The 27,327-nt window shown below is 51.9% G+C and overlaps 10 protein-coding genes across 10 annotated transcripts; 4 read left to right on the top strand and 6 right to left on the bottom strand.

Annotated features, from left to right (window-relative positions):
• Positions 1–768: 768 nt before the first annotated feature.
• N7532_008496 (mitochondrial intermediate peptidase) lies at positions 769–3,156 on the bottom strand (the record flags this gene model as incomplete). Its single annotated transcript, XM_056620988.1, has 1 exon — positions 769–3,156. The coding sequence occupies one exon, from the start codon at positions 3,154–3,156 to the stop codon at positions 769–771; it is 2,388 nt and encodes a 795-aa protein (XP_056471794.1).
• Positions 3,157–3,392: 236 nt separating this feature from the next.
• Positions 3,393–4,329, top strand: N7532_008495 (MICOS complex subunit MIC26/MIC27; the record flags this gene model as incomplete). Its single annotated transcript, XM_056620987.1, has 3 exons — positions 3,393–3,419; positions 3,499–3,588; positions 3,679–4,329. The coding sequence occupies 3 exons, from the start codon at positions 3,393–3,395 to the stop codon at positions 4,327–4,329; spliced, it is 768 nt and encodes a 255-aa protein (XP_056471793.1).
• Positions 4,330–4,588: 259 nt separating this feature from the next.
• N7532_008494 (uncharacterized protein) lies at positions 4,589–5,778 on the bottom strand (the record flags this gene model as incomplete). Its single annotated transcript, XM_056620986.1, has 3 exons — positions 4,589–5,401; positions 5,465–5,548; positions 5,605–5,778. The coding sequence occupies 3 exons, from the start codon at positions 5,776–5,778 to the stop codon at positions 4,589–4,591; spliced, it is 1,071 nt and encodes a 356-aa protein (XP_056471792.1).
• Positions 5,779–6,065: 287 nt separating this feature from the next.
• N7532_008493 (RNA methyltransferase) lies at positions 6,066–6,946 on the top strand (the record flags this gene model as incomplete). The annotated part of the gene is made up of 4 exons (XM_056620985.1): positions 6,066–6,142; positions 6,200–6,298; positions 6,355–6,647; positions 6,702–6,946. 4 exons carry the CDS (start codon positions 6,066–6,068, stop codon positions 6,944–6,946), a joined length of 714 nt encoding a protein of 237 aa, XP_056471791.1.
• A 598-nt stretch (positions 6,947–7,544) lies between these two features.
• N7532_008492 (DUF3591 domain-containing protein) lies at positions 7,545–10,874 on the top strand (the record flags this gene model as incomplete). Its single annotated transcript, XM_056620984.1, has 1 exon — positions 7,545–10,874. One exon carries the CDS (start codon positions 7,545–7,547, stop codon positions 10,872–10,874), a length of 3,330 nt encoding a protein of 1,109 aa, XP_056471790.1.
• A 438-nt stretch (positions 10,875–11,312) lies between these two features.
• On the bottom strand, positions 11,313–14,439 carry N7532_008491 (serine/threonine-protein kinase; the record flags this gene model as incomplete). Its single annotated transcript, XM_056620983.1, has 4 exons — positions 11,313–12,080; positions 12,142–12,204; positions 12,263–14,139; positions 14,196–14,439. 4 exons carry the CDS (start codon positions 14,437–14,439, stop codon positions 11,313–11,315), a joined length of 2,952 nt encoding a protein of 983 aa, XP_056471789.1.
• A 676-nt stretch (positions 14,440–15,115) lies between these two features.
• Positions 15,116–16,659, bottom strand: N7532_008490 (FKBP-type peptidyl-prolyl cis-trans isomerase; the record flags this gene model as incomplete). Its single annotated transcript, XM_056620982.1, has 3 exons — positions 15,116–16,006; positions 16,058–16,513; positions 16,573–16,659. The coding sequence occupies 3 exons, from the start codon at positions 16,657–16,659 to the stop codon at positions 15,116–15,118; spliced, it is 1,434 nt and encodes a 477-aa protein (XP_056471788.1).
• A 376-nt stretch (positions 16,660–17,035) lies between these two features.
• N7532_008489 (putative DNA damage repair protein Mus42) lies at positions 17,036–20,625 on the top strand (the record flags this gene model as incomplete). Its single annotated transcript, XM_056620981.1, is given in 3 exon segments — positions 17,036–17,090; positions 17,149–18,566; positions 18,586–20,625. 3 exon segments carry the CDS (start codon positions 17,036–17,038, stop codon positions 20,623–20,625), a joined length of 3,513 nt encoding a protein of 1,170 aa, XP_056471787.1.
• A 997-nt stretch (positions 20,626–21,622) lies between these two features.
• Positions 21,623–24,065, bottom strand: N7532_008488 (Zn(II)2Cys6 transcription factor; the record flags this gene model as incomplete). Its single annotated transcript, XM_056620980.1, has 4 exons — positions 21,623–21,667; positions 21,723–22,599; positions 22,658–23,092; positions 23,155–24,065. The coding sequence occupies 4 exons, from the start codon at positions 24,063–24,065 to the stop codon at positions 21,623–21,625; spliced, it is 2,268 nt and encodes a 755-aa protein (XP_056471786.1).
• A 1,724-nt stretch (positions 24,066–25,789) lies between these two features.
• On the bottom strand, positions 25,790–26,510 carry N7532_008487 (Zn(II)2Cys6 transcription factor domain-containing protein; the record flags this gene model as incomplete). The annotated part of the gene is made up of 2 exons (XM_056620979.1): positions 25,790–26,221; positions 26,340–26,510. 2 exons carry the CDS (start codon positions 26,508–26,510, stop codon positions 25,790–25,792), a joined length of 603 nt encoding a protein of 200 aa, XP_056471785.1.
• Positions 26,511–27,327: the final 817 nt, after the last annotated feature.

Below are 27,327 nucleotides of genomic sequence, written 5' to 3'. Positions count from 1 at the left end.
GGAGAGAAATCGAGCCCGCGTGTCCAGGGAGGTGTCTCACTACAAGTACTCCCTCTGATGGCACGGCCGGGGCTGGCAAGAAATGCGCTGCCTGGGCTAGAGACAATCACACGCCCGAAGAACCCCCCCCCCCCTCGTTGCATGAACCAGCGTGCCCTTCCAACACCGGGGCGTGGCCTTGGGTGCCACTACAGCAAGCCACATGCACGGGTCTGCTAGGCCCATGCCGTGCACGCGATCTTCGGCCGTCTTCACCACGTTGAAATAGAGCTGGCCCTGCCTGGGGAGCCGCGACGAGTTTAATTTGATTGCTTTCGAACCACTTGGTCATCCTCTTGCTTGAAGTTGGGGTTGTTGATCCAGTCCTGCTCGACGGGTGAGTTGCCAGTAGATTAGCCTGATCGCTTGCTGAGACAGGCTCGAAAGCAGTGAGACACGGTCAGCCACCGACGACGAGGTAGCAGCCCATCACATTCTCCTTTCCAATCAGCATCTGGACGGCTTAGGCTACTGCATCCTTTGCCTAAAATCCACAGTTCCTTTGACAGATCGACAACGGTGTCAGCTTGGCTGAGAACCCAGTTCACATGGCACAATAGTCTCCGGAGGCTATTGTGCTCCGATGCGATCTACGACTGCATCATTGTGGTGAGAGAGCATGCGCTTGACGGAAAATTCAACAACATGGTACAAGATACCTCAGGGGTTCAATAGATGTTATGTACAAGTGGTTATAGGATATCATCATAGTATACAGTGGCGGAAAGATTAGCCAGACACCCCATCTCGACCCAACCCCCATCGGCCGACCTCGCGCATGGCTTCATCTCCACCTTCAACAAGATGACCGTTGGCGTTCGAAGGATTCTGTTCGCCCAGGACTCCAGCGACACATTGCCAGCCATTTCTACCGCCGCCCCAGCGAAGCACTTCGTTTTTGTAGCGCTCGCCAGCAGCCCGGTCCACAGATGCTTGACCAGATTGGAACACGTCTTGCCAAATCTTGTTGGCAATAGCGCGATCGAAAATATAACTGTAGTATGTCGCTCCGTAGCCATAAAGATGACCAAAGAACCCTTGCCATGAAGTCCGGGGCCGAACGTCATCGGGGTCTGGCAGACTAGAGTACCGAGATAAAACATTGTGGTAGATTTCGGTGGTGTCAATACCCTTCATGGCATCGCCGGAGGGGATGGAATGGTAGGCTTGATCGACAAGAGCCATGAGGATCTGTGCCTCGTTCTCGACAGCACCATAGATAGATCCGTGCGCAGTTCGGTCCAACTCCATACTGCGCATCATGTTTTCGGATAGAGGCTCGCCGGTCTTCCAATGACGGGCGTACAATGAAAGTACTTCAGGAGCAGTAGCAAAGCTCTCCATAAGCACCGAGGGAAGCTCTGCAAAATCGGTCGCGCATCGAGTTCCGGAGATTGACTGGAGTGGCGTCTGGCCGAGAATCGAATGAACCGCATGGCCCATCTCATGGAACAAGGTGCGCACGCTCTGTTCGCTCAGAAGTGTCGGGCGACCTGATCCGTTTGCAACAGGCTCTTGGAAATCACATACAAGAGCAATTGTCGGCAGTTGACGAAGAGTCTTGGTTTGGGGGTCGATTGCCGTCGCCATTCCGTCATTGGGATGAGCAGACTCGTGCAGAGAAGCACATTCCGCAACTTCGTCGGCAGAAATTTCGCGCGAGCAACGCAGTGTGAAGTGGGCAGGATTAGGGAGTTTGCTGGAGCGAGTAAACAGGTCACAGTAAATCACGGCGATGTGGTTCTCTGCCTCGTCCACAACGTCCAAGCGGCGGACATCGGGATGCCAGGTCTCTCCAGGTGCCGTCTCCTGGGGAACGAGACGAACTCCATAGAGACGATCAAACAGGCGAGAAAGGCCTTGCATAACCGTTCCCAGTGAAAAGAACTCAGGGACAGCACTCAATTCGCGTGATCGACGAGACTGAGAATATTCCATCACACGCTTGTGAACATAAAAAGCGTGATCCCATGGCTTCAGCGTGCTGCCCTTCATTTGCTGGAGATGAGACAGCTCCTCGCTGACAAGACCCTGGTTGCTCGAGATGAGCGACGTAAGAAAGTTCGAAACTGCTTCGGGGCTTTTGGCCATTTTGTCACTCAAGGTCATGTCAGCGAAGCTGTTGAAGCCAGAGAGCTGAGCAAGCTCAGCTCGCTTCATCAACAGCTTCTCTAACCGGTGAATCTGACGGGAACTTGACGTTCGGGTAGCAAGATACACCTCCTTCCGCACTTCTTCGTCCCGTACAGATCGCAAGACCAGTCGGGGAACGATTCCCATAGTGGGAACTGGTGCCTTATTATTCCATTTTTTGATTTGCTGAATCACTATAGGATCCAGTCCTTGAAGGCTGTTTGCGCCGAACGTCACTTGAGCCCTCGCTGGCTCAGCACCTCCAAAGAAGTCCGAGCCAACCTGGCTGACATCATTTGAAAGGTTGACAAAGCGCTGCCTTTCATCTGGAGGCATATGGATCGCCGAGTTCGTGAAGTCCTTCATTAGAATCTGTGCCACGATCTTCTCGGGGTCTGTCCAGTGTGATGTCACTTCCGGGTTTCCCAGAGCCCTACCGAGTTGCTCATGAAGACCCGTGGTTGTATTCAGTACATTCATATATTCAAACATTAGAGCGTACGCCTGCGTCGCTGCTTCTTGGATCTTTCGATCGGGGTGGATGGTTCGAATAAAGTCGGAAAGGTCAATCACGCGGCAAAGGAGGTCGCTGAGTCTGTCCAGATTCCGTGCTATTCCTCGATATTCGTCCAAAGTCGAGGCCTGTAACACATTCGCCACAATGCCCTGGCATTTGTGGAGCGACACATGGGCAAAAGCCCTGAAGCCATCTGGGCTCGTCAAGTATTGATTCTGAACCAATCCGGCGCGTTTGGGGGACACGGCGCTTCGTTTGAGCGAGAACTCTTTCCAAAATGGCTGGGAGTCGAAAACGCGGCGCAAAGTATCATCGTCGATATGCTTTCTCGGTGCAGTATTTTCGGCAGGGACGTAGTCGGGCTGCGATCGAGAAGCAGGAGACGCAGCGCTTGCGAAGGCTTGGGAGTGGTTACGCAGGAGACATTTGCGGCATGCCCACGCCCGGCGCCCAACGGGGCGAAGCATGATATGGACGGGTCGAATTGCAAGAACGAAATTGCTTAGCAAAAAAAAAGAAAAACGCAAGAGGCCGCCCGAAGAAACGTAGAATCAAAGACGTGAATGCGGAGTAGGAGAAGGAGAGCGCGGGCAATGACGGAGTTTTCTGGGTTCCGCCGAGCCGAAGAATTCCCGCCTTGGCTCCAACCCGACTTTGCTCCCATCCTTCCCCATCACACCTCAGTTCCCTCCACAACCCCAGGATGTCGTTCCGGCCGATGTTGCAGCAGGTAAGTATTTTATCGCCTAGCTGCACTTGATGCTTTCGCGTGCCATTGACCCGTAAATGCCGTGCTAATACGTTCTCAGCGGGCTGTGGCTCCGATCGCAGCCACCCTCCTCGCAGGAGGCATGGCTCTTTACCCCAAGCAGATGGCATTCGCCGAAGATGCTCGCGAGGTTCGATAAGCCCTCGAGCCCTTTCATTTCAGGGTATCTATGTGACATCCGAAGGAACTATCAGCTAACACGGCGGCTTGCCGAATTTAGAGGAAACCCATCTACGACGATATCCCGTCTGATATCCCGGAACCCTCCAAACCCACCACGCCTGCACCCCAGGCCCCGGCCCCGACGAAGGAGATCACCCTGCCTCTTTCGGCCGCGCCCTCCTCTTCTTCTTCGCCAACCCCGACAGACATCCTGACCGCTCAAATCCGGCAAGCCCGCCTCTTTCTATACAACCACTCCCTTGCCGCGGAGAACGGCTTCAACGACTTCCTTTCCCGGGCCCTGCATATCGAAAACGCCTTTACCAATACTATTGCTTCGCTCGCGCCTTCCCCCGAGTCCGGCGAGAGTCTGACCCCCGGCGGTGTCTACGTTGTTGTGGCCGCTATGGCCGGCTCCATCGTGTCACGCAACCGCGGTATCATCCTTCGCACCATGTCCCCTCTGGCCTTCGGTACCGTTGCCGCTTGGTCTCTTCTGCCCGTGACCATGCGGAACATTTCCGACCTGGCCTGGGAGTACGAGAAAAAGTTCCCTGCCGTTGCCGAACAGCACTTGGCTGCACGCGAGCGGGCGGAGCGTGTTTGGTACACTGGCATTGCGCACAGCCAGATGACCCGCCAGATGATGGAGGAGAAGATCGGTGAGGGCCGGAAGAAGCTCGAGGAGTTGGTGAGCAAGGGTCACTAGATAGTCGCTTTGGTTTGATACCGCCTGTCCGCTTGTGGCACAAGGGGATTCCACTTTTTTGCATATGTACGTTTAGAACTCGTAGATCCGATGATATAATCCGGACCAGTTCCCTTTGTCAACACAAGCTTGTTTCGAAATTTATTTTGTCATTAGTTGTTTGAGACACTGCACAATATTGACAGTGCGAAATGTGCTACTCCAGTTGGTATAATTGTTTTAAACTCATGACGATTCTTTCTGACAGATATCATGGCCGTTATTCTTCTTGCGTGGGTCCTGGTTCTCCTTCCACTTCCTCGGTCGATGACGGCCCTGGAGCTCCAGAATCTGGAGAAACACCGGCTTTCGGCGGCGGTGGGAGAGGTGTTCCCTTGCGAGACGGTGCATAGTCTTGCTCGCGACTCTTCTGCTCACCCTCGGCGAAATAATCATCAAATGCTCTGGATGGTGAAACAGCAGGCCGGGGTTTGCTGCGGCGACTCGAGGATGATCGTGCTTGCGGTGGCGAAGTCACTCGTGTCTGGGAAGCAAGAGGGGGAGGTGATGCCATGTTTGCTGGTGTCAAGAAGTTCCCAGAAGCTCCAGCCTCTAGTCCGATGCCGGCAGCCTCTGGAACGGCTGCAGCAGTGCCATCTTCTCGTGTCTCAAATACGACCTCTCCAGGCCCTTCCACCTCTTCACCCAGCCCAACCGGTAGTCGGTGCAAAGCCCCAAATCCCAATTCAGCGCCAACAGCACCCTCCCCACCCCAGCCGCGTGTTGGGACCAGCTCCACTTCCCGAATTACATCGAATTCGCTGTTGTATACCCATAAAACCAGTGTGCGGTTGAGATGGTCTTCCACCAGCTCTCCCAGGGCCGACTCCCCTCGTAATGTCCCACTCGGAGTTCCGATAATGTAGTCTGAATGAGGAAGAAGTCCTGCCCGGTAGGCAGGGCTGAGTGGTGAAGGGATTCCGAGGACATGCCAGATATTCTGCGTGGAGTTGAGAGGAGCGAGCTGCAGCGCAACACCGAGGGAGGGGTTCGTTGCTGGTACTGGAACAGTTACCGTGTGTGTCCGTTGACCCTATGCAATCAAGCAGGTTAGCTCTATTAGACGCATAAATATTATCCCATAGCTTAATTGTACCTTAGCGCTCCAGACTTCCAGGGTTAGGCTCGAACCGGCGCAATTGCGAACCTCTGTCGCAAAGAGGTTTGGATCTGGGTCCTCCTGTCAATGAAGAATTAGCACCATCCCCAGGTCGGTTCAATATGGCATACACTTACAATTGCATGTCCATTGATTCCCACAATAAAATCGAACCACGGCTCCAAGGGTACCTCTTTGTCTTTGTTGCGGAGTACCTGAAACCCAAATGCGTTGTCGCTGGGGCCGTTTCGAGACTGCTGAGCTGGCTCGCCATCCAGGCGGCCTATGAAACGGTTAAGTGCACCGAACATTCTGTCGATTGGCCACTGGGTGATTCCAAATCAAAATGCGGGGGACCTGAATGTAGGCTAGGACTTGCTAGACCGAAGCTCGGGGCATGCGAGCTGGCCAGATACGACTGCAAACATGACAAACATTTTGATCCACTGCGCTTTATCAAATCCGTTATCGAAGGTCAGTCAACCTTACAATAAATCAAATTGTACTGGCAAGTCGAGGCGGACAATCCGTCCACATTCTTCCTTCCCCACAGTTGAAATCATCTGCGCCTCTTTTTATTAACACTCAACTCGACAATATGGCCGACGAAGAGGAGGCACCTCCAGACGTGCATCACTACAACAGTCTCGAGGAAGTTCCGTGGGATATTCAAAAGTGAGATCGATGTCCTTTTCCCCACTCCCACCAAAGCGGCTCTAACTTGCTGTTTAGTTATTGGTCTCAGCGCGAGCGTATCTTCTCCAAGTACGATGAGGGTATCTGGCTTACCGATGATGCTTGGTTCGGCGTAACACCAGAGCCTGTTGCCAAGTGAGCCAACCCTGTTCTATTCACTTGGCCGTATAACACACTCACGTATTTGATAGTAAAATCGCGGAGCACATTGCAGAGGGTGCCCCCACAGGACGCAGCATCTTGATCGATGCCTTTGCCGGTGCCGGGGGAAACGCGATTGCTTTTGCGAAAAGTGGGAAATGGAAACGGGTTTATGCGATCGAAAAGAATCCCGCTGTCCTGCAATGCGCAAGGCATAATGCAAAGATCTATGGCGTTGACAAACAAATCACTTTCTTCGAAGGAGACTGCTTCGGAATTCTCAAGAATCAACTCAAGGAATTGGCACCCTACAGCATCATCTTTGGAAGCCCTCCGTGGGGCGGTAAGTGGTCCTTGGTATTAATGTGATGGCTATTGCTTATCCATATGGTTTTAGGCCCAGGCTATCGCTCTGATGAGGTATTTAACCTGCATACTATGGAGCCATACTCCCTCGAAACTCTTTACAAGGAATTTTCGGCCTTCAGTGAGCATATTGCGCTGTATCTACCCAGAACATCGGATGTGAAACAACTGGCAAAGTTTGTTGAAGCGGATCGCAAGGCGACGGTGATGCACTACTGCATGGAAGGTCACAGCAAAGCGCTGTGTATCTACTATGGTGGGTTTAATGTGCACTGATGTGGTTTATTCTTTTTTACTCTACTGTCCAAAAGATCGAACTTCTGAGCCCTGTAATGATGTCGATCAGTGAGCACCTGGTATATTTTTCCACTGGAAATAAATACCGTATTTTGTAAAATAGAGATAATGATACTAATGAAAGTCATCCGAAACTATGAAGCCGTAACATAAGAACCTGCATGAATTTATCGCCCTGTTAATCTACGAAGTTATGGGTGGGCTGCCATTGAATACCACTCAAGCAGCTGGTTGCCCGATCGGGTTAGCGCCCCGCGACTTGACTGAGACTCTGGCCACCGCAATTCCGCGACCGAACCCGATCATCATATTCACTTCGCTCTCTGCTTCTTCTCTTCTCGCCCATTTCCCATTTCTCATCCACTTCCTCTTTCTCCTCTACCCGTGCCTCTTGTTCTCACGCCGATTCTGTACATCTCTCATCTTCGTCGACACAGAATATCTCGCGCCAGATGGGCGCGGTCTAACTTCGCGACTGCCCATCCGGCTTCGAACACATCAACACCAGCATCTCAGCTAGAAGATCCCAGTTCCTCTGAACAACTCTACCAAGATCTCCTATTCCTAAACGTTCAAAATGCCTCACGCCACGAAAGACAAGCGCTCCGGCTCCCCCGAGGATGATGATTTTGACAATGTGATGCAATCGCTGAACAACTACGAGGGTGGCCCAGAGTTCGACTTCTTGAACCGAGAATTGGAAGTCGGTGATAAAGCAGATGATGCGATCGACTTTGAAGATTTTGACGACGACGAACTTCCCGACGAAGAGACCGACGCAGCGCCTCGACCACCCCAAGCAAAAGATGCGGACGAGATCCCTTTCGCGAACCTCGAAGCCGATGACGCTGGTCTTTTTGGCCCTGAAGATGACTTATTCGGTGGTCAGCCTGACACTGATATGCAGGAACAAGATGACAACCTTGATGATCTCTTCGGCGAAGGGACTGCGTCACCTCCCCCGGCTGGCCAGGCAGATCACATACATGCACTCTTCGAGGAGGATGAACCTCCACTGACCGGCCAGCCAGTCGAGCTGCCCCCGATACCTCCGGCGCCAGAAGCCGAACCTGAGCCCATTGCAGATGAAGATGAGGATGAGCTTGATACCGAAGATATGGACCCTGCGACCCTGCGCGCTTGGAAGCTCCAACAGGAACTCTTCAAGATGTCATCGATACTAGGGCCCGATACCCTACCTGCGCCACCAGAGAACACTGAAGAGCTTCTCGGATCTCTATTCCCAAGTTTTGATCGAAATGCTCTCCCGCGCTGGCTCGAGTTGATCCCTCCTAAGAAAGCATTTTTCCTGGGAAAGCAGCCTTTAAAAGTTCCGAAGGCAGTCCTTCCAACGAAAGTAAATATCGAATTGGCTCCAGACCACGAGCGAGTCTTCAAGACTGGTCAACCTTCTAAGAGAGGGGTTGATCATGAGTCCTTGGGATTCGTGATGATCGCCGAAGCCGCGCAAGAAGAGGAGCCCAAGGAGGATGCTGAAATGGCCGATGCAGATGTGGATGAGATGCTCCCTGGTGGCTTTACAATGCAGGACCTTCGAACCATCTGTGCGGATTGGGATATCAAGGAGGAAGACCTTCATGCGACAGAAAAGGAGAGCTTTCAGACCACGCAGGCCGAGCTTGAAGCCTTTGAAGACGATGAGCTGGACTGGCTAGTTGAGGCAGACCATCCTTCAAAGAAACGCAAGACTGGACCAACTCCCATGGATGTCATCGCCTTGTCGCACCTCGACATTCCGCTTTTGGATGATCCTGAGCAAGTACTTTCCCCAATCGCGAAAAAAGTCATCATCGACATGAACGATCCCAATATTCTCGTCGAAGAACTGGGACCCGACTCCGTTGCTCAGAAACCAAAGCACGTCGTTCCTCGCAATGGGGAAGAAGTGGATGCCAATACTACTCGCCGCTTGACTCAGAGATACAATATCTCGAATGATCAGGCATACGACATGCTAAAACAAAACCACCAAAATAAGATTCGGAGCACGCTTGGGAATGTCACCTTGGAGCACGCTCTGCCGGCTTTGCGTTTACAGTGGCCCTATTACAAGACGGAGCTGGCAAAGGCCGAGTCCAGATCGTTCCACCGGCCATCCATGGTCTTCCGACAGGGTCAGACTTCATGGTTCAAGAACCCAATACATGTCAAGCGAAAACACTACAAAGGCAGAGATGCCAAATCCCTTTTCGCAGACACAAAGGCTTTATCTATGGCAGATAATTCCAGCATGCTGCTTGTGGAGTACTCCGAGGAAGCTCCAATGGCCCTCTCTAATTTCGGCATGTGCAATCGATTCATCAACTACTACCGGCGGAAGAACCCAGATGATCCCACTCGCCCCAGGGCTGAGATTGGAGAGACAGCCGTTTTGTTGCCCCAGGACAAGAGTCCGTTCTCCATTTTTGGGCACGTGGATCCAGGCGAAATCACCCCTGCAATCTCAAATTCAATGTACAGGGCGCCACTTTTTCCGCACCAGTCTAAGTCAAACGACTTCCTGGTAATCCGCAGCTCTACTGGATCTGGAGGTAGCAACTATTACATGCGCAACATCGAGAACTTCTTTGTCGCGGGTCAGCAATTCCCTTCCGTAGACATTCCTGGTCCGCACTCCCGCAAGGTCACTACTGTCGCCAAGAATCGCATGAAAATGCTTGTTTATCGACTCCTCAAGAAAAGCGCCGATGAGAGACTGTCGATAAGTGACGTGACAGCCCACATTCCTGGTACTACCGACATGCAAAATCGACAAAAGGTCAAAGACTTCTTGCAGCACGACAAAGATACGAAGTACTGGAAGCCTTTGGACCCCAACCTCCCAGATCAAGATACCATTCGGTCTTGGGTTCAACCTGAAGATGTTTGTCTTCTGGAGTCCATGCAAGTTGGCCAACAGCATCTTCATGATACTGGCTTTGGGAACGATGCCGATAATGCAGGCGACAATGATGATGATGAAGAAGGCGAGAGTTTTGAGCAACAAATGGCTCCCTGGAGAGCAAGTCGTAATTTCTTGCTAGCATCTCAGGGCAAGGCCATGTTGAAACTCCACGGTGAGGGTGATCCTACCGCACGTGGTGAAGGTTTTAGTTTCATCAAGACATCCATGAAGGGTGGCTTCAAAGCCATTGGAGAGAGTGTTGAGGACAAACTGGATGCACAACGACTGAAGGAACTCGGCGGCCACAGCTACAATGTTGCACGCCAGCAAAAGTCTTACGAGACTTCTATCCGGAGTATCTGGGAAGCCCAAAAGGCGAGCCTCTCGTCCACTGTCGAGCATTCGGATGAAGAAAGCGATATCGATCAAGAAGGAGGTGAAGAAGACTTCAGCAAGCCAACGCCACGATCCGAAGCGCCCACCCCAGCGCCCTATTACAACAACGATGACACGATGAGTCAATTCAGTAGAATGAGCTTCGCCACTCAAAAAGGCAAAGTTCTGCGGATCACTCGTCAAGTCCAGGGCTCCAACGGTGAACTTATCGAGAAGGAGCAGATTGTTCGTGATCCGCGTGTGATCAAACAATACATTCAACGCCGCTACGACACTGAAGCTTCTACTATCAACCTTCAGTCTATCGAGCCAACTGGAGATCCTGAAGTCGACGCTCGCAACCAGAAACTGCTCCAAGTCGAATTAAACCGCCTTCACCGCAATAAGGAGCGTCGCTTTGCCCGTGAGAAACAGAAGGGCATCACGCGTGCTGGCGATTCTCCTGCCGATGGCAAACCTACTGGCACCCAGCGCAAGTGTGCCAACTGTGGCCAAGTCGGACATATCAAAACCAACAAGAAACTTTGCCCGCTGCTTAACGGTACGATGAAGCCGGAGGACCGCGTCACTGACTCGGCCTTCTCAATGAGTGCCCCTGTTTTGTAAATTCTGCGTTTTCAATACCCAAGAACAATTTTCAGTAATGTTTTTTTTAACTGCAATCTACTTGCATTCCAAAGGTCTTCATAACAAAAGACCCTCTACAATAGATTGGATTATAATTACCTCTTTCACTGCTTAGTAGCATCATGTCATTTACTTGAAACGAAATGATATAGAGAAGTACGAGAAAGTTCTGTGAACACCGTCAGGGTCTTGAATTGCTTGTTAATGATACACAGAAGAAGGGACAGCAGTGAGAGAAAAGGAAGGAGAACTGTCGTCAGCCCTGTATAGGCGGCAAGTGCCTTATAGATAGAGGTTAATTGGGTATGGATATGAGCTTTCGGTATGAGCCAGCCTCGGAGCTCAATGTTGAACGATGAGACAAAGCGCATTATCTGGAAGTAAAGGGAAGACCCAGAACTCCACTTCAAGCTCGAATCACGACGCGTAGAGGTCCATCAGCAAGCTCCTATCAAATCTGCGGCGGCCACGATCCGGAATGAGGGCTAGTGCAGGACCCTTTGGCCGTCGGTAAGTGTATCCGAGAAATGCGCAGTCCTTGCGAATCTCCAGAGCTGCTTTTCCCACTTTCTTGTCTCGTAAAACTTTGTCGCGTGGTCGTTTCCTCTCCCGCCTTCTGCGAGCAGTGGGTGCCTTTTGACCCTCGGGTTCCGCAGCAGGTTCCACGGCGTCGGCAGCGTCTACACCGTATACCAGTCGATCAGGCAGGCTTTGAGCCATGAAGAGATCACAGGGTTTTTCAGGGGCTTCAGAAGGCTTCTCGTCGGATTTCTCATCGGTCTCTTCGTAGTCACTGTCCTCCATGTGTTCCTTCCCATTGCCGCTGGGCTTCCAGTCTTCAAAGTACCGAGTGTCTTCCCAGTTTTTGACCCGTGGAATCATTGGTGGCTGGGTCAGATGAAGTTCATTCCACCGTATTCCTCTGAAAAATGGATGGGCTTTGATATCAGCGGCGTCATTAGGAAACACAAAGTAGCTTGCGATGTTCCGGTACTGTGAATCCATAGAGTAGAGGAAATTCGGTGTGACAGGTCGGCCGACTAGAATATTATTTGCCTGGTATCTCGGAGAACAAAGCCGATATTCTCGCTCCTGGAGAATTCGACTGATAAGGTCTATCGCTTCCTGCGATACCAGCTTGTCGGATGGCTTCTCCCTTGGGAACTGCAATGTCCTCGTGTGTTGCTTGGAATGTCAGTACCAAGGAATGGTGAATTGTTGTTTTCTGCGAAGGGTCTCAACTTACAAGGATCTTAAGCTTTGTATCATGACGATTGTCGCATGCGAAGGGCGTAAATCCATAAAAGCACTGGTTCATTCATCAGTCAAAAATCATTCGAGGTATGTAATCCTTTTTGCGGGCCTACCTCGTATAGGATGACACCCAGACTCCACCAGTCACATCGGCCATCGTACATCTCGCCTCGGATGACCTCTGGGGCCATGTATTGACTGGTCCCAACCACGCTCTTTGCAAATCTTCTTCTCTCTTTGCTATCCCGCCAGTTCAGCAGGTCTTGTGGAGGCGGATTATAATCTGAAAAGTCATCCAATCCCTGCAACAGTGGCTCTGAAGCACCATCCTTTTGCGCCGCCGCTTGCATCTGGTCCTGTCTATCCCCTTTGATGGATATGCCGAGACTTTCCAGCAGAGAGTAACGCTGGTTGTGGTAGTAGCGCTGATCGTGAGACCAGTGTCCATTAAAGGCCAGCCCAAAATCGGAAATTTTCAAGTGGCCAGAGGCGGATATGAGAAAATTGTCCGGTTTTATATCACGATGGATCCAGCAGAGGCGATGGGCTTCCTCAATGCACAGGATCATCTCGGCGACATAAAACCGGGTCCACTCCTCGCGAAGGATGTCCTTGCGGATTAGCAATCCAAGAAAGTCTCCACCAACCATGTAGTCCATGACGAGGTAAAGATTGGTGTTGTCTTGGAAGCTGGCTATCAACGGAACCACCCATCGAGACTTTTCCGATGCAACAAGAAAATCTCGTTCGGCTCGAATATGACCTTCCTGGGAGTTGCGAACCATCTCAGCCTTCCGAATCACTTTCATTGCGTATACCTCTTTTTTCTCTCCAGTCATGAACTTTCGTCGGCCGTTTTTGTTCCCATCAGCAGCGGACCTGATCATTGCAAAAGACCTCATTCGGGAATTGGCCAAGTTTCGATCCGAGGACGACTCACTACTGTTTCGGGGAGTGTTCTTTGGAACATCACGATCTTTTTCGCGTACCAGACGCACCACGCCAAAGCTACCTCTGCCAAGAATCTTGATAGTTTCGTAGCCAGCAGTTGATACCAAGTCTCGAGGTTGATTCGTCTTCATTCTGGTCTTCACAATACGGCATTGGCGAAGATACTCGTTCTCCTGCATAAGCCAGTTTTTCCTGGTCGCATTCTGTGCCTCGGGGGAAAGCTGGAAAGAACACATATGCTGCTCCAACTCTTGCTGGCGATGCACTCTTGGATCAACATTCTGAAAAATCGAGTTAAAATACACCTCCAGGTATACCTTAGCCGCTGAGACAGATTCCACTGTGAGAATGGATGGTGCGAGTATAGGTGATCTGATGTCGGAAGATGGACTTTGGCCTGAGGTGTGACCTAAGAAAGAACTATCCGTCGTCGTGATCTTGCTTCCCGACGACGTTGATGTCTCTCCAGATGTGACTGGGGTCAATAGGGTCGAAGCTCCAATGGCAGGGGACTCATTGCTACTGGGACTTGTGGAAGGATCCGAACTACCGTCTGCACCATCACCCTGTTTACTCGGAACGCTCTGAATTGGGGATTCCGGGAAAGGAATACTTGGCCTGGAGCGCAGGTGGACTCGACGAATAACTGTTGGATGTCCAAAGGTCTGAGAGATGCGATGAGAGACCCTGTCAACCAAGTTCGAGTTTGAGGTGGCGGGTGGTTCGCAGTCAACATTGCAGCAGCCCCAACTCTCCCCGTTGCTGTCCCCTTGCGCGTCGCTCTGTCCACCAATTGTGTCAGTCTTGCCCGGTGCATGTGTCTGCGACCGTGAGTCTGTCGGGTCCACAGGAGGAATATCGGGCGTCGTCGGATCAACATCTATTGAACGGGCGGCATCCGGCGATTCGCTTTCTGGGGAAGCATCTCCCACCGTGGAGACGGGGCTGCCCCTCTCTGCGACATCCGAAGCTGGAGTATGGTTTCCCTCAGGGCTTTGAGCATCTTCACCTGACCCAGATTCGGCGCTCGTTTTTTGACCTATCGCCGTACATCAGTTTCGCAGCCCCGTTTAAAGACAGAGAATAGCCACCTACCACTTGAAGAGCCCCCGAGACCAAATAAAAATAAAAGCTTGGAACCACTTCGAGTCAAGTGTACCTTCAGACTGCGTCTACCCCCGCGTGGTGAGGAGGCAGGATCCGATGCCGGAGAATCTGAAACCGCAGAATCGGTAGGGGACGGCTCGAATCTGCTGCTGAAATGAACGACTTTGCTTGGGATCCAGAGGTTGAATACGCTTCGTCGGCTTCGTAACTTCCTCTCTCGGAGGACTGTCATGTTGTATGGATTTCCGCAAGCAGTATTCAAGGAGAGTTTGTATAGAGAGGCGGTATTCACAACATAAACATCTGGATAAAACGATGGGGCGTGACAAGGCTGGTTTGACAAAGGAGAGTGTGCGTGGTGGATTGATGAAGTTGACCCTGAGGTCGGTCCGTATGGAAGCGAGGAAGCTTTAAACACTCGGTGGTCATCAACGCCGGCCGTTCGGACGGCAAGTCCAACTGGACGTCGCCGGGCCGACTTGGGGCTCGCAGTTGCCGTTGTAGTACTACGACACCCACAGAAGCTGAATAGTCTTGAGCTGTAGATGAGGATGTGTGCAGGGTACCTTCGGGCTCGCCATGGACACGGTCACTCGCTTAACGTACTGACGTTTGTGACCTGACAGTTGCTGGGATTAGAGTAGGAGCAAAGGAATGTAAAGTTGAAGGCCAGAGAGCCATGATCAATTCAAATACATATGAATGGGTACAAATTACAGAACAAAACAGTCACTTTTTCCATGCAGGGGAAAACAACTCCCTCGTGATGGCCTCGTCCCCTTCTCGAGGAGCAAAAATATTTAAGAAACAAGCCGGATATCACGGGAAATCATGCAATCAAACCAGAGCCACAAATTACACCCTTGAAAGCAACGGCAGAAGACTCAGGACACACCCCCGCTGTCAATCTATTTGATCTCCAGCAGCTTGACATCGAAGATCAGCTTGGAGTTGGCGGGGATACCAGGGAGCGCCTTCTTGCCGTAAGCTAGATGGGCAGGAATGGTGATGCGACGCTCACCACCGGGAGCCATGCCGGCAACACCGATGTCCCAGCCCTTGATGACCTCGCCCTTTCCCAGCTTGAAGGAAAAAGGCTTGCCCTTCTTGTTGGAGTCAAAGACCTTACCGTCCTCGAGCTTACCAATATAGCGCATGGCGACGACGTTGCCACTCTTGGCGGCGACACCCTTGCCGAGCTTCTTGTCGTCAATCTTCACGCCACGGACCTCCTTGACGCCAAGGGTACCAGTGGGCTTGTCGCCAGAGGGAGTAGGGCCCTGCTCGAGGTTCTTGGCGAACTGGACTTTTTTGTCGGTCTTGGCCTCCTTCTTGGGCTCAACGGCAGCGGCGGCACCGTCATTCTTCTTGAGCTTCTTCTGCTGGGCCTTCTCCTTGTTGTCGGCCTTGGACTTGGCGCTCTTCGCCATCATCTCGTCAAGGTTCTCCTCTTCAGGCTCAGCAGCACGCTTGTTCTTGCCCTTACCCTTGGCCTCAACTAGCTTGGGGGCCTCCTCGTCACTGTCGACCTCGGTGATACGGGGATCCTCCATCTCATCCAGGTCGTCGCTCTCGTCGCCGTCCATGGCCATGAGCTCATCCATGTCAAGCTCCTCCTCGTCGGGAGACAGATCATATTCATCGTCATACTCATCCTCCTCATCTTCTTCGTGATCAGGGTGGCCTTCGTCGAGGCCAATGACGTAGTTACCGGTGATGTAGATGGTGTGGTTACCGGTAGCCTTGAAGAAAACGCGCTCACCCTCGCAGACAGTGAAGTCCAGGGCCTGCTGGCAGTTCTGTTTCATTGTTAGATCCGAAATCATCAATTAGACAAAAACAATTCTTACCTTCTCGGGGCTCAGAGTACAGATGACGTTCTCGTCGAGGTCCAGACCCTCGTCGGACTCGTCATCGGATTCGTCGTCATCGTCGGTAGCCGGGCCCTTGCCCTTGATAAGCTTGGAGATGGCGGCCTTCAGGTCAAAGCCACTGTCATCCTCATCGTCCTCGTCGTCATCCTCCATGGCGTCCTCAAGCTCCTTCTGGGCGGCGGCTTGCTTCAGCTTGCGAGCCTTCTCCTTGTCGCTGGGGCCGCCGTTGACCTCCTCATCATCAGAGTCCTCCTCCTCCTCCTCATCGTCCTCGTCACTGTAGTCCTCATCATCAGAGTCCTCATCTTCTTCAAGGTCAAGGCCGGCGGGAACACGGACGATCTTCAGAGTCGCGCGCGAGGGCTTGCTGGAGTCGCCATCCTCGTACTCTGGGGTCTCATCCGGGTCAATAGCGGCCATACTAACACGGAACTGAGCCGAAAATGTCAATAGGAGGTTTTTGGCGACAATCTCAAGATCTTTAATCTCACCGAGGCGGCTGCGTTGGGCACAGCAGGAACCATAGCACCGGGAGGAACCCGGAGGGCGTAGACGGCGACAGGCTGCACGGCAGACATTGTGGCGTGTGTCAATAGGACGGAATGCGGACAGTAAAAGAAGAAAATGAAAAGGTAAAGAGAGAATGAACCACTGGTAAAACGGACGTGGATGGAGAAGAGAAAAGATGGACGATGCGACCCAAAGCAACGGCAGATCCGCCGAAGCTCTTTTTTTTTTCGTCGGCCCGCCTTCCCAAACGTCCAATCATATCCGCTGACAGGACCTCACCGCCACATGCTTTGCGTCTCCTCACCGATCGAACGACCGCCTGCACGTGAGCTACTTTTTCTGCCGGCGACGCGTGATGACGCCGCGCGCGCACTCAACGGGACCTCTGACGACACTCGACTATTTCTTTGAACTTGTCAATGGTCATGATGGCACTGGCCCAGCATGGGCTCTCGTATTAACGATTCATCAAGTGCGGTGCGGAAGAGGATTGAGAACCGTATGCGTAATCCCTCATCGCTTTGTTTGATTTACGTTTCTAATGCGACATTTTATAGATGAATTCCGCGACGAAACGGGCGAGGAGTACGAAGCTTCCAGCTTCGGCGGCTTTGGAGATTATATGCGCCGCAAGAAAATCAAGTTACAAAACCTAGATGCGGAAATTCGAGCCTCGTCGGGCGACTGCCCGCCCATATTTCGCGGGGTCGTCGCGCACGTCAATGGCTACACGCAGCCCTCCCTCCAAGATCTTCATCGTCTGATCGTTAGTCATGGCGGTGGATTCCTCCAGTATCTAGATAGCAAGACGATTGCGACGCATATAATCGCCAGCTCGTTGACTCTCAAAAAACGCGAGGAGTTCCGGCGGTATCGCATTGTGAAGCCTGCCTGGGTGACGGAAAGCATTGCGGCCGGACGCTTGTTGCCTTGGGATGAATATCGCGTGGTCGATGAGGGTCAAGCACAAAAGGTACTGAAGTTTAATCAGGGCCGCTTCACGAGTCAGGTCAATTCTCCCCAGTCGACCTACCGAGACCAATCCAGATCAAGCTGGTACAATTCGCAGATTCAAGGATTAAGCCCTGAAATATCCAATACACCAACTAAATTAGCGTCTCACCCTCCGCAACCAAATCTCGAGCAATGCAACCATCCTTCTCAATCCGACTACGGCGATTTTCCGAGCTTCACTGCCACCAATGAAGACAATCCCCAGTCACCCGCAAATATTGACCAAGACTCAACTACCACGCCTCAGAAGCAAAGCTTGATGGATAAAGATTTCCTTGAAGTTATCCCGGGTCCTTCGCCTGAAACAACACGAGGCGACTTGAAGACCTCTTCGTCAACAAAACAACCCAGTTCTCTCGACCCACAAATGACCTCTGAGGAGTACAACGCACAGTTGCTCTCTGACCCTCGGATGCGCAAATCAAGCGTTAGTAACCCTGAGTTTCTCCAACAATACTACCGAGAGTCTCGGCTTCATCACCTATCAACCTGGAAAGCTGAGTTGAAGGCCCAGCTTCAAGCAGCTACCCGGGAGAAGACTCAGTCGCGGGTTCATCCAAAGAGGCCTGTGCCTGGAGCCAGAAAATATATTCTTCACGTTGACTTCGATTCGTTCTTTGCGGCAGTTTCACTTCTCAAACATCCAGAGCTCAAGGAGAAGCCAGTGGCTATCGCCCATGGACCCGGTTCTGGCTCTGAAATCGCCAGTTGCAATTATGCAGCCCGTAGTCGTGGTGTCAAAAACGGGATGTGGATGAAAGGCGCTCTACAGACGTGTCCCGAGCTCCAGGTTCTACCTTACGATTTTCCCGCGTACGAGGACGCCAGTCGCAAATTCTACAGCTCAATTCTAGCGATCGATGGCATCGTTCAAAGTGTCAGCATTGATGAGGCGCTTATTGATGTCACTAGCCAATGTTTGGAAGCTGGAGGGTCGGACGGCCGAGGCATATCCGAGGGGGTCTATATATCGCGAGCAGGCATTCGCAGATGAGATAGCCCAAGGCCTTCGCGATTCGATCAAAGAAAAGACCGGATGTGCAGTGTCTGTCGGAATTGGCGGTAACATTCTCTCAGCCAAGGTGGCTCTGAGGAAGGCAAAGCCAGCAGGGCAGTTCCAACTCAAGCCAGACGCCGTTCTGGATTTCATTGGAGATCTCCTCGTTAAGGATCTCCCGGGTGTTGGTTATAGTCTCGGGGGCAAGATGGAAGAGCTTGGGATCAAATTCGTCAAGGATGTTCGAGATCTGCCGAGGGACAGGCTGATATCCAGTCTAGGGCCAAAGACCGGGATGAAGATCTGGGAATATGCTCGAGGTATCGACAAGACAGAGGTGGGCAATGAAGTTCTCCGGAAGTCTGTATCAGCGGAAGTCAACTGGGGCATTCGGTTCATCAATCAAGAGCAGGCAGATGAATTCGTCAAGTCTCTGTGCGAAGAACTGAACCGCAGGCTCGTTGAAAACCTTGTCAAGGGCAAGCAACTTACGCTCAAGGTCATGCGAAGGTCAACAGATGCTCCCCTGGAACCAGTCAAGCATCTCGGCCACGGCAAGTGTGACATATTCAACAAGAGTGTTGTTATCGGCGTAGCCACCAATGCGCCCGATGTCTTGGGAAAAGAGGCTGTCTCGATGTTGCGAAGTTTCAACTTCTCCCCGGGTGATCTGAGAGGTCTCGGGGTTCAGATGACAAAACTCGAGCCGCTCAAGACTGGGCCTTCTGCAAATCTCGAAAGCAGTCAGCGGCAGCTCAACTTCCAGACATCACCCGCACGCAAAAAGCCAGTCGTCAAAACTGATCCAGATGAATTGGAGAGCCCTCAGAAGGGTGAAGTCGAGAGGATCCAAGTCGATCCGGTTCTCAGCAACAGTGCGCACAAGCCGTTGAACATGTCCGGGTCTCAATTCATCATGCCGACCCAGGCAGATCCTCAAGTTGTCTCCGAGCTTCCCGGGGATATCAGATCAAGACTTGTCGCTCAGGCAAAACCTCGACAGGCGTCACGCTCCGGGTCTCCGTGTCCGCCTCCGCGCCTACGAGAATCGGCCGCGGCTAATCTGCCTCCTCAGTCTCAGCTTGACCCAGACACTTTGGCCGCGCTACCTGATGATGTTCGGAGCGAAGTTCTCGGCTACTATAACCAGCAGCCAGCCACAAATGCCTCCATGGCACCACCACCACCCGAGCTTCCAGCACATATATCTCGTCCAACATCTTCCGGTGGACTCAGATTAAAAAGACCAGCTTCACCGAGGAAGAGACGCGGGCGGCCTCCGAAATCCGCCTCCGGTGCCAATAGCCATTTAAAGCAGTCCAGCTTTGCATTCCCGCGGGCTTCTGCTGCTACCAACACTGGTACTGCCGCCGTGGCAGCGAGATCGACCAGCCGGGAAACATCCCGAGGACCATCTCCGGCCGCTGAAGAGCCACCCGAGATCTCCGAGGTCTCAGCCGATTTCTTGGATGCACTGCCTGAGGACATTCGACAGGAGGTCCTAGAGGAGCAAAAGCGAACACGCATGCTGCAGCGCCCTCGCAGCTCCGCCTCGGAACCAGCCAGGCCACCCTCTCACCCACAAGATCCAACGACAGCTTCTGTTTCTGCTCCCACTCATCCTGCTCCGGAGGAGAAACGACTGCCTCTTCCTCCCCAGCCCGAGCGCCCTGTTTTCACTTCCCAGCGTCTATCAGCCTTGCCAGATCTACGGGACGCAATCACTGCGTGGCATTCCGCATTTGCGGCAGACGGCCCTTACGGCGAGGACGTCCAGGTAATCTGTACATATATACGACGCGTCACTGCAGAAGAGAGGGATATCGACAAAGCCGTCTCCATGGTGCGATGGTTGATGTGGCTTGTCAGCGAGGATACCTCTCAAGGGGAGCTGACGGAGGCTCAACCTCCGAAGTCTGGACAGGGTGATGCTGTAACTTGGGCCGATGCGATTCGAACGATGCAGCTTAGTGTACAGGATGCTTTGGCGGGGAGGGGACTACCACCTGTGGATTTTGAATAACTTTCTTGTATATATGCGTTATCTATGATGTGATGAATGAGGAACGCATCTGCTTCCAAGACAAACCCCTCAAAAGACCGGTTTAATCTTGGACTACAATGTGTAGTGTGGGTACATATGACACTCATAGTTGAAGAATTTTATATCTCATAATTTTGCCGCGGCATCACACATGGTATTTGATGAAGCACCTCCAACCGGTACCACGCATTGGTGCAGTACGCTACATTGGTGAACCATTGCGTACTTCATCATTTCAGTTTTGGTTTTGAACCAAATCTGTCATGTAGGATGTACAATCATGTTTGACATTGTTTGATCAAGTTTAACCTGATCTATTATCATATCGCATTTATCAACACTGAGATATGTGATCAAATTCTTGATTTGACCTCGTGGTAATCACTGGTTAAGGTGTGGATTCCCACTATATATTTTGTAGTCTCATATGCCATCATATGGGACCTAGCCTATTAACACCAACGAACATCCTTAGGTCTTCGCTAGAAGGCGTACCAGCTATGCATACTGAGAGATGTTTTAGAACTTAGAGGTACCAACCGAATTAACGCAAACTTTTGCGGAGGTTGACTAATTCATGCTATGTGCTGAGATCAACATTCTTCCTGCCAAGGAACCGTACACGCTAATAGCGTGACCGTATATTCTCACCATCATGATGTCAAAATATGGACCTGGACTTCATCGACTGGGCTTGTGGTTTAGTGGTATAATACCCCCTTAGCATGGGGGTGGTCCGGGGTTCGATTCCCCGCGAGTCCATGTTTTTTTTCCATCTTTATTTTCGTGTCGTCCATTCTATTCCGAGGTTGAGCTTATTTTATTTTATTTTGAAGTCGTCTCGGTTCCCAACCAAAAAATCTGAATACTGTCGTCAAAAATCTAAGGGTATCAAATTATTGGTATGTTAGTTAATTAGCATTATCTAACTAGTCTGGAGACCGAACATAAATTATGCATTCTCCCTATGGTCCGACTAAAAGTTGAATGTAGTTGGATCATTAGGGAAGCTCGACAGGGCCTGAAATAAGCAGTGTTAGAATGCGAGAGGAAAGTCAACAGCAACGCGTACGTACCCATGAATCAAGCTGAGCCCACCAAATTGAGCCTCCCAGGTTGTCAAGAAGCCCGATATCCTCAACGGAGGCACCCAGTTCGGGAGTCTGCAACATCCCAGATAAGCGCGCGAAGTTCAGGTCCGGCGCACTGAACGAGAAATCTCGGTCCGCTCCAACGGGAGAAACTACATCCTGTCTCGGCGATTGCTTCCGGTGTCTCAGAATATTCCTTCGTTGGCTCGACTGATCGTTCGAGCCAAGTTGCCTGTGAACTTCCCGCCGAAGCTCCTCAAGGATAATGCTATACCGCCGACTCGGGCAATTCTTTCTCGTAGCCTCCGCAAGATGCTGTTGGCATGTTTCCGCGAGCAGAAATAGCGATTGCAATTTATCAACATCCGCGGGGCTTCCGGCCGAAGGGCTCGGGGCTAGAGATTGGCGATGCTGCTGGATGATATGAATATACACCACCAAAATGGCGCAGAAGCATACATAATGAGTGAACCAGAATGACTGGATGAAGAGAGTTTGTTGCGCCAAACCGTCGACGAGGGTCATGACGTGTTCTGCAGCCTCGATGCACTTGTGGACGTGGGCGCTGACGAGCGGATGCGGGTCTCGTGGTCGACGGCTGAGATCGGTGAAGTCATCGAGGAGGAATGAGCGGGTGACGTGAATCATTGCGTGGGAATAGGCCAATTGGAGGACTTGGCTCTGACGGCATAGGGGCGGGATCAGGCTGGAGGGCCGGACGCTGTTGAAAAGAGGTGGCACACTTTCTTTCCACTTTTCTAATTCAGAGGTGAGACGGACAGCTGTTTCCAGTGGTGAGTCACGCGAGAGAGGGTTGATGCTATAGAGCTGTCGAGAGATTTCTCCTAGAATGCGGCCCAGTCTAGATTGGAAAGTTAGTACTATGCAGAATAGTTCGTGCTTCAAGTGTCATGACAAACCGGTAATGGAGAACAGATGCGATCATCATACTATCCGTAGAACCTGTGCGTTGAGATGGATCTTCCTCAAGTAGATCTTCATCATTCATCTCATCAGGAAGCTCCTGATCGATGTCTTCATCATGGAGTAGTCGAGGTCGACCAAACATTATGCTGAGATATTTGTCGAGGACATAGACACTCCAGAATATGCGTTTTCGCAGTTCCAATTCCAAGTAGGAACATCCCTTCTTGGAAGGCCTTACGGGACACTTTCGATGTAGGCCGAGGGCTGTGACAACCTGTAAGGCCGTCCCGAATGAATACCAGCACTCATTAGCTCGGGATGATGAAAGCAGGTAAAGGCATTGTATTAGCCTCGCTTGTATGGTCTCTAGACGAGGCGCACCGGACTCTAGAGAAGATATGTACTTTGAAGCAGCAAACCAGCATTCACTGTGCGTTTTATTAGTTTTAATCTTGGTGAGGCTCTATACAGTGTAATTAGCGCAGCTTACCTTGTATTCTGCCCATCCCCTTGGCTCCCAGGTGCATTATGCACTGTACTCACAGCAAAGATCATGAGGACTATAGCTGTCCTTGCCATCATATTGCCAACTGGAAGATTGCTTATCGAAACCTGGTTCTCATATATCTGCTTAACCCAATTTTCGACGCTTCCCCGATGCAAGAAACGGTAGGTCACCATGGAGAAGTCAAAATAAATTGCAATCAGTTCCATCGCCTGCTCAAAAGGAGGCAAGGTAAAGTCCACATCCTGATGTTGGGAGTAGGGCTTGTCGCCAAACATGAACACCGCGGTGTTCTTCGAAGACTCATTTTCCAGCTCATTCGGGATCTGAGTTTCGTCCTGATGCAGGCGACTCCAGACACGGTTGATGAACGACACGCCGGACGCCGGCCCTAAGTAATTGCCATCAAAGTCTGTCGACCCGGGCTCTGGAGAGTTGTGCACCGACACTGGGTGGCGTTGACCGGGGAGTACAGGTTGGCTGCTGACGGTGTCGCCAGCCGTCGCGTGTCCCAAAATGTCTCGCGGAAGCGAGTCGCTTGACAGACGAGCGGTTTCTACTTCAGGGACATGACGCCTGACAGGGTGATCCGGCGATAGAGTTGCAGGCCGCGGAACGGGAGGAAGGCCTCTCGAGTAGGCGGCGTTGTATCTGCACGAAAGTGAGAGCCGCGTGCATCTGGTGCAGGGCAAGGTGCCAGTGCAACGAGTCTTTTTGACTTTGCACGAGTCGCAGGCCCGGGTGATCTTTTGGCGGGCCGCACCCGTCTTATTCGACGGCGGATTGGAGGCTTTCCTCTTGCGAACGGGGGCGTGTGTTTCCACCGCGTCAAGGGCATCGAGCATTCCAGGCCCGGACTTTTGCGTTGCTATTTGGGCCACGCTAGTTGCTGCCATGTCACGATCGGCGGGCCAGAATTGCCAAGCAACACATGAAGCCTTTCATCTGGAAATGCAGGGTCGAAGTCGAGGAGAAGAATCCGGGGAGGTTGGAAAAAGGCGAAAGTGGAGGCCTTCGGCTGTTGCCCGCGCGGGGTTTGCTCTCCACCCCCGGATTTATGCTCGATATGTACTACCAGGGGAACCGGGGAGCCATGAACGATGGTCCATGTCCCGGACGGAGTGACAGGAGGATCCGACTGTGAATAGATTGCACGCTGCACGACTGCGCTGCACATCGAGAACAAGTCACTAGTGATCAACGCTGCAGAGCCGAGGTGTGATTGCGGCTAGGTGCTGAGCGGAGGTACCATTGCATTCAACTCACGCTTGGCTCAGCCCGGCAATCATTGCCATAGATGAAACAAGCTTCGTCTGGACGCGGCGAAGCGGAGACCAGAAGGAGGTGGGAGGTCGAAAGTACGGAGGTTGAAATAAGTGGTGATTTATCAATTGGGACGCGGCAAGTCAAATGCTGTCCACGCGAATAATGCTCTTCTTCCAAATCTAGAATCCATTGCCAGTCCCCACAGTCATCTCCAAAAGATTTATGTTGAAAAAATAACCCGCACCCGTGCCTACCGAGTCATGGCTCTTTCGAACTCTGTAGTAGCCAGCCGCAGCAAAGGAGCATGTCTACAACTAGACGAAGCACCGAGAGTATACCAGAACGACATATCGCAAGGTTTACACACGCTGAACCACATCGGGTCTCATTCAAACACCCCCAGAATGCATTTTGAATCTAAAATCAAATTCTATTTCATGTGGAGTAGGTAGAGGCCTGAACGCAGTGAAAGACTACCGAGAGGCGACATATTGTATGCTATTGATCATTTGGTACTTGATTACTTGTATTCATAAACCATGTCGTGAGCGTGGCCAATCCAATTCCAAAATCAATTTGAAACGGCACGTCCGACCCTTGACTAGTCGCGAGGCAGATAGCCAGGGATCCGAGGAGGGAGGCAACTGGCATTGTTCGGCCGCGGAATGACCTAGGTGACATCAAGGAGCAGCAATGCCACAGGCGAGATTGTTCTGATATTAGTTGATTGTCGTCGAGCGGTGGGTCGTCTGTCGATGGGGAAGATACCAGCATATATAGGGGGGTTGAGCCCCATGTGCATGGGTTGCTGATAAACTTGGCGCGGTCCAGATCTATTCGACGACCCAAAGGATACAGGTACCAGCAACTTCAAATCATTCTTTCCTGGTCGCATCATGATGAGCAGCCAGACAGCCCTTTAGACAAGCATGAGAGAGCCATGGGTCAAGTTACAAGGGCCAGAGCCCGAAAGAGGCCAATGAAAACATAACAGAACGAAAATGTTAATGGTAAGCCTAAAACATCTTGGCTTGCAAGATGATTTCAGTGTCGAGGCAGAAACGAGTGAAGGAAAAAAAAAAAAAAAAAAAGAAATTCCAGGGGCCGTCGCGCGCGGCATGATCATCGTCGTGGCGATGTCTGTGCCGGCTCTTTCTTCCTGCAGAAGGGAGAAAGCGACGGCTCCCAGACAAGTCTATCAAACGGCCATCCAATGTGGTTTATTCTCCGATCGAATGGATGCGGCGCAGGATCAATGCGTGCATGAGATCGCTGTGCAATAAACGCAAACCCAAAAGTCACTCCGGGAGCATGCGACAAACGCCTGTGAACGACGCAAAAAGACGGCACGAGGCTAATGTTGCGGGTGCGGGCTATAGTAGTTGCCCATGTTCGGATTCATCATATTGGGGTCCATATCGGTAACTGGATTCGGCGGACCTTGGTGCGGATGGGGAAGGATGGGAGCCTGAGGCTGAGGAGGTTGTGATTGCTGTGGATGTTGTTGCTGTTGTGGTTGCTGTGACTGTCGTTGACCTCGGAGTTGTTCCACTGTGGCGCGGATCTGCTCTGTGGAGGCACCAGCGCGGACCGTGTTGATGAAATGTTGCAGATGAGTCTCGTCATTGCTACGGAATATATCGAGCACTTGTTCCACAAATCCTCGTAGGTCCGCAAGTTCCTCTTGTGTCTTCTTGGCGGCGGCCTTGCGGCGTCTGTCGGAGAGCTCATCGGTGACGCACTCACGCCCGTGGGCGACACATTCCGTACACGGCATGCCAGAACACTAGATCGAAAGACAGAATCCAATGTCAGACACTGGCACGAATCATAGAGTAGTCGATTGGAAAAGGAGCCTCCCACAAGAGGAGGGGGTGGGGGAAGGAGGGGAGTTATTATTGTACCCTAGTCCGGCGTTTTTGGCACTCTTTACAGGCCGTTGACGCCCGTTTCATCTTGCCCTCCTCCGGGGGAACTCCGTTCCCACCACCAGGTGGCTTGTCACCCCCAGGACCGCCGCCTGGAGGCATGGTCCGAGGGGCAATGGGTCTGAAGGGCCGGCCTAGGTCGCCCATTGCGCGTGAAGACCCGTGGGGGAAGAGGAGGAGAACGGGATGATGAAGAGAGAAAAGGACGGAAAAGGGAAGAAGAGAAGAAAATAGTAAAAGAATTAGAAGAGGCTCTCGACTTTAGAAAGGTTGAAGCAAGCCACGATCGCGAGCATAGTCGATCCTAACACGAATCATATCAACGACCCGCGAAATTTGGCACTCGGGGGGACGTTCGGGGCGGGCTGATTTGCTTCCCACTAACCAGCCCCTCTTTTTTTTTTTCGAGAATCCCCGTGCAGTAATTTCTGCAAACGAGACGCCGTGACGCACTGCCCCTTCGGCCGGCCAAAAGGGTAGGTGGAGGGATGGGGATGGGGAAAAGAGAGAGAGAGATCGAGTTGTGTGGCGGAAAGGTGGACCTGCAGTCTGACATTCCTAGCAGCGCATGGCCGAGTTGGGGGGAGGGGGTGGAAAAAGCATGAGGGGATGTGGGCCAGCCAGAGATCGAGAAAATGGAAATTCGATAAAAGGATGAACATTGCCAGGTCTGTCAAGCGGTGCTGTAATTGGCCTGAGCCGAACGCCAGGAACCGATCTGCCCAGCGGCCGCCTTCTCGAGCCAACATCCACCTGTGTGTAATAATCCCTTCGTCTCGAGCGCCACACCGTCTGATCCTTACCCGAAAGCAGTCCCCAGAGGAAGCGCTCGACGGGACAGCCACGGACACTCGTGCGGGTTCGAGGCCCATCTGCAGTCACACGGGGTGTCGCAGTGACCACAGACCCTATCCGGCGTGTTCTGTACTGCTTTGGGTCTATCCCTCCCCCAAAGGAGCCTCTC

This window comes from Penicillium argentinense (genome assembly GCF_028826775.1).
Source record: "Penicillium argentinense strain IBT 30761 chromosome Unknown utg000009l_segment0_segment0, whole genome shotgun sequence".
Classification (NCBI taxonomy): Eukaryota; Fungi; Ascomycota; class Eurotiomycetes; order Eurotiales; family Aspergillaceae; genus Penicillium; species Penicillium argentinense.
This window is presented reverse-complemented; position numbering and strand designations above follow the sequence as displayed.